Raw genomic sequence first — 14054 nt, forward strand, 5'->3', positions numbered from 1 at the left:
GAGGATGGACGACACAGCTTTGTTTTCAGAGCTGCTGTTGGCCAGGCCTGGCGATGCAGGGATCATTACTGCCACCTCCTACTTCCCTGTGTGGCCAGCTGATTGAGGGGCTCAGAGCAGCAGCTGCCACCCCCCTCAGATCTGCCGAGTGGATGGGGCCCAGGCCGGGCAAGGGCCCACTTCTAGCTGTCCCGGGGCTGTCTCTACCGTGCCAATGGGGCTGTGCTGAGGAAGGGAGATGATGGCTGCTCTGATTCCCCCTCTGCTGGCAGCTCCCCCTCCAGCCCCGTGCCCGGTACCCCTTCTATGCAATCCTACCTGACCACGGTGAGGATGACAGGCTTGGCCAGTGGGGCGCGGCTTTCCCTGGCAGAGGCTCTACATTTAATACTAAACTGTTTGTCAACAAATTAAGAATACAATATGATATCCTTCCTTTTTGTTAGTTTTTGATTTTTTAAAGTAGTAATCAAAATTTATTTTTATTTCAGTATTTAATGCTTCCTCTCTCTTCCTCTTTGTATCTGCTATCTCTTGCTTAAACTAATAATTTTTGGTTTTGATGTTCCATATAGACCTGTTTATTACTTTCATCAATAAGTTTTTAGCTCATCTACATCCTATTCACCTTTACATGACCTTTATGCACAGATCAATATTCAAATTTAGCTATTAGTTATACTGCTAAGTTTTAATGACCAAAAATTTTTGTTTATCTCAGTTCATAAAAATGTCGTGTTCAACATGCACAACTTATCCATTTAAGTATATTCTGTTTTAGATTTCGATAAGATAGTTAAAACTCCATTCTTCTTCAGTCTTATTCTAGCTTTTTTCCATTGCCAAATCATCTTCCTGTCCTTGTTTTTGAGTCATCAAACCAATCTCCTTGTAATGTCATATATATTAATTGATGTTGGTGAAACCATCTGATCACCACTTTTTTGAGAGGACTTGTAGATCTGGTGGATTTTCTCTTTACTCTTCTATATTGACATGGTTGTTCTGAATTGTTTATCTTCTTATCCAACGGTTCTTTTTCTAGATCCTCCAATTCCTTCTGATTTGTATAGCAAACCTTTTCCTTTTTCCAACTTGTCGGTGTTTTTTCTGGATTTTCAAATGTCAGTATTTGTTGAATAGTTGATTCTTCTGTCATGGTATTTAAATGTTTCATTTTTTCTATTGTATTTTGTATAGATGATTCTTTAGTTGTGGTCAAAGTTTGGGCTTTCATATCTGAGCTGTCTTCTTGTTCCTTCCCATAGCCTTTTAGTTTTTCATTGTCTGTGATAAGAGTTTGAATTATTGTTTTCAACATAGAGAGAATTTGTTGATATTCATCCATAAGGAAATTTTGTTCCTGGTCTTCTTCCATATTAGTATTTTAGATTAAAGCCTTTACACTTAGGAAATCCAAAAGAAGGAAAAAGTTTTTTTTCTCGGTAAAGAACACAGCCTTTCACAGCTGTTGTTTCAAAAATTTTAAGGTTATGTGTCTTATCTATTTTCCTAGGCTGTCAGCCAGGCCCCTGAAGAATAACAGATTAAAATACCAAATTTGAGCACATGGTGTTGCCTCTACCTTTTAAAGTTTCCCTTTAAGTCCCAAAGTTATTTTAATCTTTTCAGTTTTTCTTCTTTTTTATAAGGAAAAACTCAGATTTTCAACAGAAGTAGATAATGAAAAAGAAAAAAAGTCTTTCAGTCCACAAGCTTTAAGAAATAAAATTCCAATTGGGATTCAGTTATTTTTTCAACATTTTAAATTCCCCTGGGTGGTTGGTTGCCGCTCTTTCTGGAGGGAGGGCTAAACTCTCTCTTCCCTCACCACAGGGGGGAAAATGCTTAGCAGCTTAAGGAGGCACAGAAAATAGTTAGGGTGTAAACGAGGTAGATCTCACCCAGTCTCTTCCGCACTGCTTTAAGAGTTGCCTGGTGGAAAATGTGACTTCGGCTATTTGTAGCCTAGGGATGAGCCATAATGGCCGGTCCTTTCATCCTTTCATCCTGGTGATCCCTCATTGGAGGGATCACCAGGTCTAACATGAGAGTTGCGGCTCTCCCACAACCAGCGAAGGCTCCTCCTTGCTGGTCTTCGGGGCAACTTTTGGCCCTTTTCAGGCCCCCCCAGTGATGTAAAACTGGATGGGGGAGAGCAAGTCTCCTAGCTGTCCATGGCGGCTGTGAGGCAAACTGGAAGTCCCCATTTGCATACTTTTATTAAGAGACTGCATGGTTATGTCCATATAATAAGCTGGAATTAACACAGTTTGAGGGCATTTTTTTGTTTTTTATATCTGCAGAAATTAAATGTTTAAATGTGGACCTTATGAATATATCAACATGTTGACTAAAGTAAGAAGTTAACAAATATTGCTATTAACAATCATTAATTATGTTTCATTTTACCTTTTTTCTTTTTCTAGTTCCTTATTATAGAATCTACTGGTAATCACATAAGCACATTGATCACTTGTGATTAATAATTTGGTTGTCTTTCAGTCCTGATTCTGATGGAGTATTGGCTCAAGTTGTGCTAATCTTTTTCTCTCATACTGAAAGTGAAGTATCGCTCCACATAGCAGCCAATAGAATTTTGCGGCATAGGCTGCAGATATATCCTGGGTCTGCACACATTGATCTCTCCTCTTCCTCTGTTACAGGTAAGTGTTTTGAAACTTTTAGTAGTAACTGAGGTGCAATTTATTGAGGTTTTATGCTGTATGTTTTGCACTATGCATCCACTAAAAGACTATCTGTAAACATCATAGAAATGGAGGATGTTGTACAACAGGTAGCAACCAAAACCATCCCAAAGAAAAAGAAATGCAAGAAAGCAAAATGGCTGTCTGAGGAAGCTTTGCAAATAGCTGAGGAAAGGAGGGAAGCGAAAGGCAAGGGAGAAAAAGAAAGATATGCCCAATTAAATGCAGAATTCCAAAGAATAGCTAGAAGAGATAAGAATGCCTTCTTAAATGAACAATGCAAAGAAATAGAAGAAAACAATAGAATAGGGAGGACCAGAGATCTTTTCAAGAAAATTGGAGAGATGAAAGGAACGTTTCATGCAGAAATGGGCATGATAAAGGACCAAAATGGCAGGGACCTAACAGAGGCAGAAGAGATTAAGAAGAGGTGGCAAAATTACCCAGAACTATACAAGAATGAGCTTAACATCCCTGATAATCACAATGAGGTGGTCACTGACCTCGAGCCAGACATCCTAGAATGTGACATGAAGGGGGCCTTAGAAAAGCTGAGCAACAACAAATCTAGTGGAGGTGACAGTATTCCAGCTGAGCTATTCAAAATCTTAAAAGACGATGCAGTAAAAGTGCTACACTCAATTTGCCAGCAAATTTGGAAAACTCAACACTGGCCACAGGATTGGAAAAGATCAGTTTACATTCCAATTCCAAAGAAAGGCAGTGCCAAAGAATGTTCAAACTATCGCACCATTGCACTCATTTCTCATGCTAGTAAAGTTATGCTTGAAATCCTACAAGCTAGACTCCAGCAGTATGTGGATCGAGAACTACCAGAAGTACAGGCAGGATTTCGAAGAGGCAGAGGAACTAGAGATCAAATTGCTAACATACGCTGGATCATGGAGAAAGCTAGGGAGTTCCAGAAAAACATCTACTTCTGCTTCATTGACTATGCTAAAGCCTTTGATTGTGTGGATCATAACAAACTCTGGCAAGTCCTTAAAGAGATGGGCATACCAGACCATCTTATTTGTCTCTTGAGAAATCTATATGCGGGCCAAGAAGCAACAGTGAGAACTGGACACGGAACCACTGATTGGTTCAAAATTGGGAAAGGAGTCCGGCAAGGCTGTATATTGTCGCCTTGCCTATTTAACTTATATGCAGAGCACATCATGAGAAAGGCAGGGCTAGATGAATCAAAAGTTGGAATTAAGATTACCGGAAGAAACATCAACAACCTAAGATATGCAGATGATACCACTCTAATGGCAGAAAGTGAAGAAGAACTAAAGAGCCTCTTGTTGCAGGTGAAGAAGGAGAGTGCAAAACTTGGGTTGAAACTAAACATTAAGAAAACCAAGATCATGGCATCTGGCCCTCTCAATTCCTGGCAAATAGATGGGGAAGAAATGGAGGTAGTGACAGATTTTATTTTCCTGGGCTCCAAGATCACTGCAGATGGGGACTGTAGCCAAGAAATTAACAAGACGCTTGCTCCTTGGGAGGAAAGCCATGGCAAATCTAGACAGCACACTAAAAAGCAGAGACATCACCCTGTCAACAAAAGTGCGTATAGTCAAGGCTATGGTCTTCCCAGTTGCAATGTATGGCAGTGAAAGCTGGACCATAAGAAAGGCTGAGCGCCAAAGAATTGAGGCCTTTGAACTATGGTGCTGGAGAAGACTCCTGCAAGTTCCTTGGACTGCAAGGCGATCAAACTGGTCAGTCCTAGAGGAGATCAACCCTGACTGCTCTTTAGAAGGCCAGATCCTGAAGCTGAAACTCAAATACTTTGGCCACCTAATGAGAAAGAAGGACTCACTGGAGAAGAGCCTAATGCTGGGAAAGATTGAGGGCAATAGAAGAAGGGGACGACAGAGAATGAGGTGGCTGGATGGAGTCACTGAAGCAGTAGGCGTGAGCTTAAATGGACTCCAGAAGATAGTAGAGGACAGGAAGGCCTGGAGGAACGTTGTCCATAGGGTCGCGATGGGTCGGACACGACTTCGCAACTAACAACAACAACAATATATGTAACTTATGATTCTGAAGGTGATGCAGAAAAGGCTGAGGTGGAAAACTGGCAGGAAATTTGGAGCTGCTAGCCCTTATAGCAGCTGAAATTTGAGGAAAGATCTCATCACAGGGGAAAGAAAGCTGTATTGTCTATCTCACAGTTGTACAAGACCTTTCTTCATGTCATTGTTTGGTAAAAGCAAATAAAATGCTTGTTCTCTTATGAATAAGAAACTGGCTTAATGTTACATTATTTTCACTACTGTTCATAATTGATCTTCATAAATTTAATTTTTTAAATCCAATTTCCCATTATATCACATTCTTTCTCTACCTTATCCTTTATACCTTTTTTCTGTGTTTTATTTAAATACAAAAACTACACTATTCTAGTTAATTTTCGTTCTTTAGCCATTTATCCTTCCTGCATTTCACTTACTATATACTATTATGGGGATTGAGCCAGTTATGGGGATTCAGCCAGTTCACATCAGTTCAGCAGAACCGGTAGCTACCTTTTGTTGCCCAGGCCCAGAATGGATTTCTGGAAGCGGCATCCACACAGAGAACCAGTTGTTCACATATTTAAGTCCCACCACTGTAGGGTACACTTTGAAATTGTGGTAATGGTAACACAATTGTAAATAATTCTAAAAAATATTATGCATGGTTATATATTTTTTATTTTTGAAAGCAGTAGTTTCATTTTCAGTCCCATTTTGCCTCTGTTGATTAACATATGTGTGTGTGTCTGTGTTTAACTTTATTAGGAAGTGTCCTCAAAGGAACCATCATATAGTCATCCAAACAATTGTTATGGTTAGAAGATCATTCAGTGGAAAACCCATGCACTTATTTCACTGAGATTTTTGCTTTTATAATAGTCTTATGTTATAGCTCTCCTATAAACTATAACCATTCTGTTGAAAAGCAAAAAAAGAAAAAGAAAAGAAATTTCAGGTACTTGAATAATTTAGTATATAAAAGATCTTAATTCAAAAATCCTTGCATAGATTTCTAGAAAGATTGTAAGGCTTCTTCTCTAAATGTGTGTCTCAATAACATAAAAAAACAGATTATCTGCACTACTGTTTGTTTGTTTTCACCTGCTTGGTAATACGGATAAGGATTGGAAGGATGGAAACCTGGTTTTCTTGAATACTTGAACAAGCCACAAGTTACTTCCTGAATCAACAGAATATCGGAGGCCTATCTTTTGAGTGGAACAATTACTTCTGAAGCAAGTTGGAAGCCTTGAGAAATAGCAGATTGTACATGATGGAACATAGGCAGAAGAAAGTTAATGTTGCATTTTGCTAGAATATTTAAAAACATGGCCTAGTTATAAGCATAAGTATAGATGGGGTGATCTAGAGAATACATTGTTATAAACCAAAGAACTTTAAAATAGATTTACAATTCTTGGTGCTGAATATTCAAAAAGGTGGATGATAAGAACTGTACAGTTTAATTGTCAGGAAACAGAATTACAGTTACTCCTCAACCCCCACCACAACGGGGATCAGTAATTTCTCTTTCTTTCTTTCTTTCTTTCTTTCTTTCTTTCTTTCTTTCTTTCTTTCTTTCTTTCTTTCTTTCTTTCTTTCTTTCTTTCTTTCTTTTTTTCCCTTTTTTCTTTCTTTCTTTCTTTCTTCTTTTCTTTCTTTCTTTCTTTCTTTCTTTCTTTCTTTCTTTCTTTCTTTCTTTCTTTCTTTCTTTCTTTCTTTCTTTAGATTTATATGCCGCCCTTCTCCCTGAGGACTCAGGGCAGCTCACAACAATAAAAATTAAAAAACATAGGATGAAAAGTTTTAAAAAATAATTAAACAATAAATACAATAATTATGTGACAATTTTAAAAACCCCAATAAAAACCTAATTAAAAACTGTAGTCAGTCCAGACCTGCTTTTTGGAACAACCAAGTCTTCAGGTCATGGCAGAAGAACCGAAGGTCAGGGGTCATCCGCAGCTCCGGGGGTAATTCGTTCCAGAGGGTCGGTGCGCCCACAGAGAAGGCTCTCCCGCTGGGGGTTGCCAGCCGGCATTGCCTAGCCGACGGCACCCTGAGGAGGCCGACTCTGTGGGAGTGAACCGGGCGATGGGATGTTGACAATGGCAGCAGGTGGTCTCGCAAGCCACCTTCTGGCTGGGGACTCAATTGTAAGATGTGTCAATTTAGGAAAGGATGTAGAAGTTTTGGAAGAGGTGAGGGGTGTGCCTCATGGTACTGCCAGCAGAAAAAAAGAGGCACATTGTTAAGATAGTCAAGAGTGTAATGTTGATGTTGTGCATCTTGGCACCAATGAGCTGTTCAAAAAACCTGTAGTTTCGGTGCAGAAGGATTTTCAGAGCTTGGGGCAGGAACTTAGCAGTGATAGGCTGTAGTCTTAGTTTTTCAGAGGTTTTACCTGTATATAAGGAGTAAAAAGGGGGAAAAACAGTGTATAGCAGAGTTCAATATATGGATAAAGGAGTGATGCAAACTGAAAGGTTTTGATTATGTTAGTCATGATGTTTGTAGATGGTTTGATAAAAAGATGTGTAAAAGAGATTATATGCATCCATCATAGAAAGGGACTGAGCAATTTAGTATTAGGTTCAAGAGTTTTCTGGAGAAGATTTAAATGGAATAATGGGCACAGAGAGTTAATTTATACAGAACATTTTTGTCCCCAGCAATCTAAACCTAATAGAGTTTCTAACATAGATGCTTGTATGGTTAAGAATATTAAGGTTGATGTTAAAATAAATCAAGCTTTTGATAATGTGTGCCATACCATGTGCACTAATCAAACAGGTGTTAAGAAAAAAGGGCAACTCAGACATTTGTCTTCCAAAGGATAGAGGAAGGAAACTAGAGAGTCAGCCATACTAATTCCTCCTAACTAGTGCTTTTTTTGTAAAAGAAAAAGGTGCCGGAACTCACACGTCATACAACCCACCTTGCCTACCCTACAAGGCTCCATCCAAAAAAGGTGCCGGAACTCCGTTCTGAGCATTCTATGAGGAAAAAAGCCCTGCTCCTAACAAAGATAAAGTGATAGAAGGGGTTATAGGGACTTGGGGGGGGAGTGACCATGTAATATTGGAATTCAACATTATGCAAGCACAAGGAATAAAAAAAATAGAGTCTTGGACTTTAAGAGAGCTGATTTTAATAAACTTAGAGTGTGCATGGGAAGGATTGATGAAAATCCTCAAGGAGAAAAGAACTCAAGAAGCTTGGGAAACTTTGAAAAGTGACATGATAAAAGTTCAGTTTTGCACAATACCAATGTAGATGAAAAATAAGATATCTCAAAAGAAGCCTGCATGGCTCCACATAGACTTCTCTATGTATAAAAAAGTATAAAAAGTGGACAGAGGGGCACATAAGTAAGGTAGAATATTGTATTCTGAATAGTCTGAATATGAACTCAGGAAAGCTAAGGCTCAAAATGAACTAAGGCTTGCAACAAATGTCAAAACAAAAAAATAGCTTCTTTCAATATGATGATGTGTTTCCTGTACACATTAGTTAACTGATTAGCAAAAAGTTCATTTCTTCTGCTTTGATGGGTGGCTTATAGTACACAGTTATTGCAAAGTTATTTTTTCCTTTTATATAAGCATTTAAGGAGGCTTTCATCCTTGGTTTTATGTATTTCTATTGACTTGCAGTGATTTCTTATATATAATGCAACTCCACCTCCACTTTTGTTAGGTCTAATTTATATTCTTTCAGCAATTTCATTTCAATTTCAAAATTCAGTTTCAAGAATTTCAAGAATTCTTGACAGAATTCTCTTTATTATTCTCCTTTATTATTATAAACTCAGTCAATAATTATTTCTAATCTTGTTAATCTATTCTTGCTTACTTCCCCACCAGATATGAAGGGAGAAATGGCTCAAAGAATCTTCAATGGCAGTAAGTACACAGTAAATATTTCATTTTACTTAAAACAGATAGAAGTCTCCTTTTAAAATAGGTTTCAAACTAGTCATAATAATCTAGTTTTACTGGCCATTTTAGATAAATGTAAACTTGGTATCAGACCTGCCCCAATCTAGGTCTCTAGAAAAGAAACCCTTTGACTCCATTTGATTGAAGTGATAGGTTCTTTTATTAAAGATAAGGGGTTGCAACAAAAGCTAGATCTGAATATTCCCATGCAAAGGTTACACTTTCCCCCTTTCCCTGGCCCTCCCCCCTTGACCAGTCCATCAGTGTCCAATAGGATGCTTTCTGGATGTTTTGGGAATGGCTCAGATGTTTTGTGCCTCTCATTGCAATTTTGCATTCAGTTCCCAGGCCAGGTTGGGAGGCTGGTTCATTCTGGTTTTGCACCTCTGGTTCTTGTCAACATGTCACCCCTCCCACCATTTGTCTTCTCATTCCCAGGCCCACATATTACTATCCCAAATTCTTCCGCCCTCCTTTGCAATTTATGGCAGGATGCCAGCAAAGTGAAGAAGCTGAAGATGGTAGACCTGACACTTGGCTTATTTTGATCTCACAAATTATCTGACAGAATGAAAAAGGTATTATATTATTTAGATAAGGGGTCCCCAATTCCCTGTTAAGAATCAGGCCACACAAGCTGAGAGAGTACAAATGAAGCTTTATCTGTGCATGCACAGGTTCTAGGTTTTATGTGAAATCATCCCCTCCCTGGTCCATGGAAGACAATTTTTCTTCCAAAACTGGTCCCTGGTGCCAGAAAGATTGGGGACTACTGATTTAGATAGTCTCCAATCTGTAGGAAATAGGTTGGTGATTTATTTTTCCACTAGTTGAAGAAGGACTTGTGGATTTTTAGATTGGTTTTGGTGTCTGGGAACCGAATATCATAGATATGTCTTACTTCAATTATTTATTATTCTAAATTCCTACCCTTTTCTTTAGTAAATATTGCTATCAGTTTAGGAATCTATGCCTTAAGCATTGCCACCACCCAATAACAGTACTGGTTTCTCTCCCCCTTGATTTTTTTTTCTGAACTGGATAAGAAGTATGATAACTCACCTTGGCTTCAATCAGTAGAATGGCTCCACAATTATCTTGAAGTTGCATTTGGATATAACATGTAAAAGATGCATTACATTTGTTCTTGTAGACTCCAAGAGAATAGAAAAAGACAAATCTCAATTTAAAATTGATAGTTCAAAATAGCAACACTGAAGTCAATAGTAATAACCAACATTTCTCAAAGTTCCTCTATTTTGGTTAACCCGACATAAAGCTATGTTGTATATTCTTGTTGCACTGATTAGCTAGGTCTAGCCCCTTTAATCCAGCAAGAAAAAAAGATATAATTGAGGAAGCTAATAGGTTTTAGTTTTATATGTTGTGTAGCAAAAATTGGAGTTGGAGTTAGCTTATACTTTTAATAATAGCCAAACAGTATTTTTGGCTTCAGTAGAAAAATATTCTGTAGACTAAAATTAGAAGCTTCCATTAGTCACTGCAATCCAGTCCTTGTTCATTTCATATTAAAGCTACTTAGTGAAAAATCACTGTTTTTCTTGTGTTGACCTTATTGATAGCTTGGTCAATGAGGTTTACATCCAATGAGGATGGCAACTCAATAATTTAGGCAACCTTGGAGAAACTTGTGTGCAACAATTAGTAGATAGGAAGATACAAAAAGAATGTTTCCTATCCTGTGTACAGAGATTCTTGTCAAAGATTGGCACAAGTTGATTTATGCCAACATCCACATTATTCTGATTTCTAATTTCCTGTAAAATTTAAGAGTTTAAAAATAAGAGAAATTAACTTCATATTTTGACAGTGTAGAATCTGGAAAGCAGTGACTGATAATTTGATATAAAGTACTAACTTTCTTACTATTTTCCAAATATTTGGGCATTAATGAGTTGGGTTGATCTTCTAGAAAGCCCACCTGAGATGGTATATATCACAATGAATGAGCCTGATTTCCTCAGAAATTCCTTTTTGGAATTTGTACACAATGAATTGAAAATACAGCAAAAAAATACCTTACAGCAGTCTGGGAAACAAAGAGGGCAAATTAAATAATAATAATTATTGTTAAATTTATTTGCCACTTATCTCATCATGGGCAACTCTAGGCATCTCACAACCATAAAAAATAAAATATAAAAGAAGTTTAAACAAAATGAAGATAATTAACAGAACAATAAAAAGGAAAAAGGAAACAAATAAAATATATCAATGACCAGTAAAAAGATGGGTATGTGGGGAACAGAGTGGTAGTGGGGAGGGCAGGTGGAGTCCCCTGTCTATCTAACAGCCGCCTCCAGAATTGAACTCCCCCACTTGGGTCCCCAGGTCAATTTGAAGAGCCAGTTCTTTAGGCTGTTATGAAAGGATAACAGATTGGGAGAATATCTTACCTTGGGGGCAGGATGCTCCAAAGAGTGGGTGCTGCAGCAGAGAAGGCTCTTCTTCTGGATTTCAATAGTCAAGATTCTTTTGACAAATAGGATCTTCAGTAGGCCCCCTCCGTAAGACAAGCTAGTCTTAATGGGATAATACAGTTCATCAGGTAGCCTGGACCTATGCCATTAAGGGCTTTCAAGATTATAACCAACATCTTGAACTGCATCTGGAAGCAGATTAGTAGCCAGTGATATTCACAGAGCAGAGATGTAATATGGACCATCCTGGGGGTCCCAAGAACTGCTCTTGCACCAGCTGAGGCTTCCAAGTGGATTTCAGGATAGCCCTGTATGGTGTGCATTGCAATAGCCCAGACTAGAGATAATTAGGACTTGAATAACTGAGTACAGGAAATCAGAATCCAGGAAAAATTGCAGCTGGTGCACAAACTGGAACTGTGCAAAAGCTCTCCTAATCATGCCCACTACTTGCTCTTTGAGCAGGAGACATGAGTCTAGGAGAACCCCCAAGGTACAAACTGGTTCTGAACAGGGAAGTACAACCCCATCCAAAATTAGAGATGACAAAACCTTGGATCCCAAGGCTCCATTCACCCCAAACCACTCAGTCTTACCAAGGTATTGTCAAGCTATTCCCCATCCAGGACCCCACAGTCTCTAGGGATCATGAAAGGGCAGAGACAGCATCATTCATAATGATTTCCTGAAAAGGAAATGCACAGACCATAGTTCTCCATGCTGGAAGATCAATTGTCTTACTGCTGAACTAGCCAGTCTCCACTAATAATAGAAAGGACCCTATTGTTTATATAACTGCCTTCTTTATCAGTCTGAGAATTAATGAATACACTTATGGTCAAATGTACACAAACACACAGAGATCATGTTAGCAAAATTTAAAATTTGAAAGGAATATTTTAGATATTTTTATAAGAATAATAATGATGTATTGATGAGTAGAACTGAAATGAATGCTATAAAATCAGCGCTTCAACTACTGAAAGCTGCTAGAACCAGTTCTTTTCTTTAGAGAAGAATCTTTTAATAGCCAAAGAGGATCTTTATGTTCTTTGCTTGATGTACGTGATGTGGGTGTGGGCCATTCAGATCCTCATATGGTGAAGAAACTACTCCCAGATATTTGAAGTTATAAGCCTGTTCAGGTATTTCCCTGAATTGTCCACCTTTGTGGTTTTGCATTTTGGGCAAGTATCATGATTTTCCTTTCTCTTTCCCTTCCCTTCCCTTCCCTTCCCTTCCCTTCCCTTCCCTTCCTTTCCCTTCCTTTCCCTTCCCTTCTCACTAATAACCAGCATGTTCTCCCTACAGTATTAGATTATAGCTATTACCTTGTTTCCCTGAAAATAAGACCCAACCAGAAAAAAAGCCCTAGCATGATTTTTCAGGGTGCTTTTTTTCAGCCCTACCCCAAAAATAACCCCCAATTAAGATCATCAGCCAGACATGGGTTTGAACACACGATGGACATATTGAATTATAAAATAATAATATTAATATATAATTAAATATAAATAAATCTATTGATATTAATACTTAAAATAAATGATAATATAAATTATCATAAATTATTAGCCAGGCCACCCCAGCCCTGCCACCTGCCTCACCTCACCAGTAGCAGCAGCCCTGTCCAGCAGGAGCTTGTGCGGCCAGCCACCCACTCCCTCCCACCATCTGCTTGCCCGTGGCAGCACCTGTGTATGCAGGCTTCACAGCCCCTGAGTGCACTGCCCAAGGGGCAGGCGGGCTTGCAGCTGCTGCCAGACACCATCAGCCCCCGCATGATTGCCCCCTCCTGTACCTGAAAAAATAAGATATCACCTGAAAATAAGCGCTAATGGGTCTTTTGGAGCAAAAATAAATATAAGACCCAGTCTTATTTTTGGGGAAACATGGTATAACTCTCTTAAGGCCAGCTGGATTATGCTGAATTATTGCTGCATCATCAACACATAACAAGATAGTAATATTAAGGCATGCAAGCAAAAAGTATGGAAATTTGGCTTCTCACAGGCTTTGGTCATAGAATTAATTCAAGAATTATTGAGTACCAGAATGCATCCCTACTTAACTCCTTTCTGTAACCTTGTGGGTTACATCTTATTCTTAGGCAGGAATTACCATTGGGTTTTTAATGAGGAAAATTAGCCACCAAAAATGGATCAGTACTTGAGTTTATTAGGACGTGGTGGCTCAGTGGGTTAGGACGCTGAGCTTGTCGATCAGAAGGTCGGCAGTTTGGCGGGTCGAATCCTGAGTGCTGCATAACAGAGTGAGCGCCTGTTACTCGTCCCAGCTTCTGCCAACCTAGCAGTTCGAAAGCATGTAAAAAATGCAAGTAGAAAAATAGGGACCACTACGGTGGAAAGGTAACAGCGTTCCATGCGCCTTTGGCATCTAGTCATGCTGGCCACATGACCATGGAGGCGTCCTCGGACAAGTGCTGGCTCTTCGGCTTTGAAACGGAGATGAGCACCGGCCCCTAGAGTCGGAAACGACTAGCACGCATGTGCGGGGGAACCTTTACCTTACTTGAGTTTATTACCTAAAATTATTCTCAAAATGGAGTCAAAAACACAAAGTAAATATTTCAAACCTAAGAATGCCTCATAAAGAAGACTGGGGTTTGTGAGTGTATTTTTCTATTACATGGCATGATACTTATCTTTCCAGAACTGCAAAGAGAATTGTTTGCGGCTAGATATTATGTTCTCCCATTTGTACTTTTAAACAATATTTTTTTTAAAAAAAGTAATAGACAAACTGCCCATGTACATCTGGGGAAACTGAAACTGTAAGTTGTATTTTATTATTCTGTCATTCTATAAGGACTTGCACTTAAAATACATTCATACTATACTGCTGGATTTCCCAGGCAGATTTGATGATTTTATATTATTCTGCTCTATTTACATATATAATATTGCCTAACACTTA

The 14054-nt window shown here is 38.7% G+C and overlaps 1 protein-coding gene across 1 annotated transcript in view; it reads left to right on the plus strand.

Annotated features, from left to right (window-relative positions):
• Window positions 1-14054, plus strand: part of LOC308678982 (transmembrane protease serine 11A-like) — a gene marked incomplete at both ends in the record, with an annotated part of 75971 nt that overhangs the window by 39939 nt on the left and 21978 nt on the right. The window contains one exon of the mRNA XM_081346211.1: window positions 2506-2666. Within this exon, the coding sequence (XP_081202337.1) occupies window positions 2506-2666 (161 nt within the window). The remainder of the gene's footprint in view (window positions 1-2505; window positions 2667-14054) is intronic.

This window comes from Vipera berus (genome assembly GCF_964194415.1).
Source record: "Vipera berus genome assembly, chromosome: Z".
In the NCBI taxonomy this organism is placed as follows: domain Eukaryota; kingdom Metazoa; phylum Chordata; class Lepidosauria; order Squamata; family Viperidae; genus Vipera; species Vipera berus.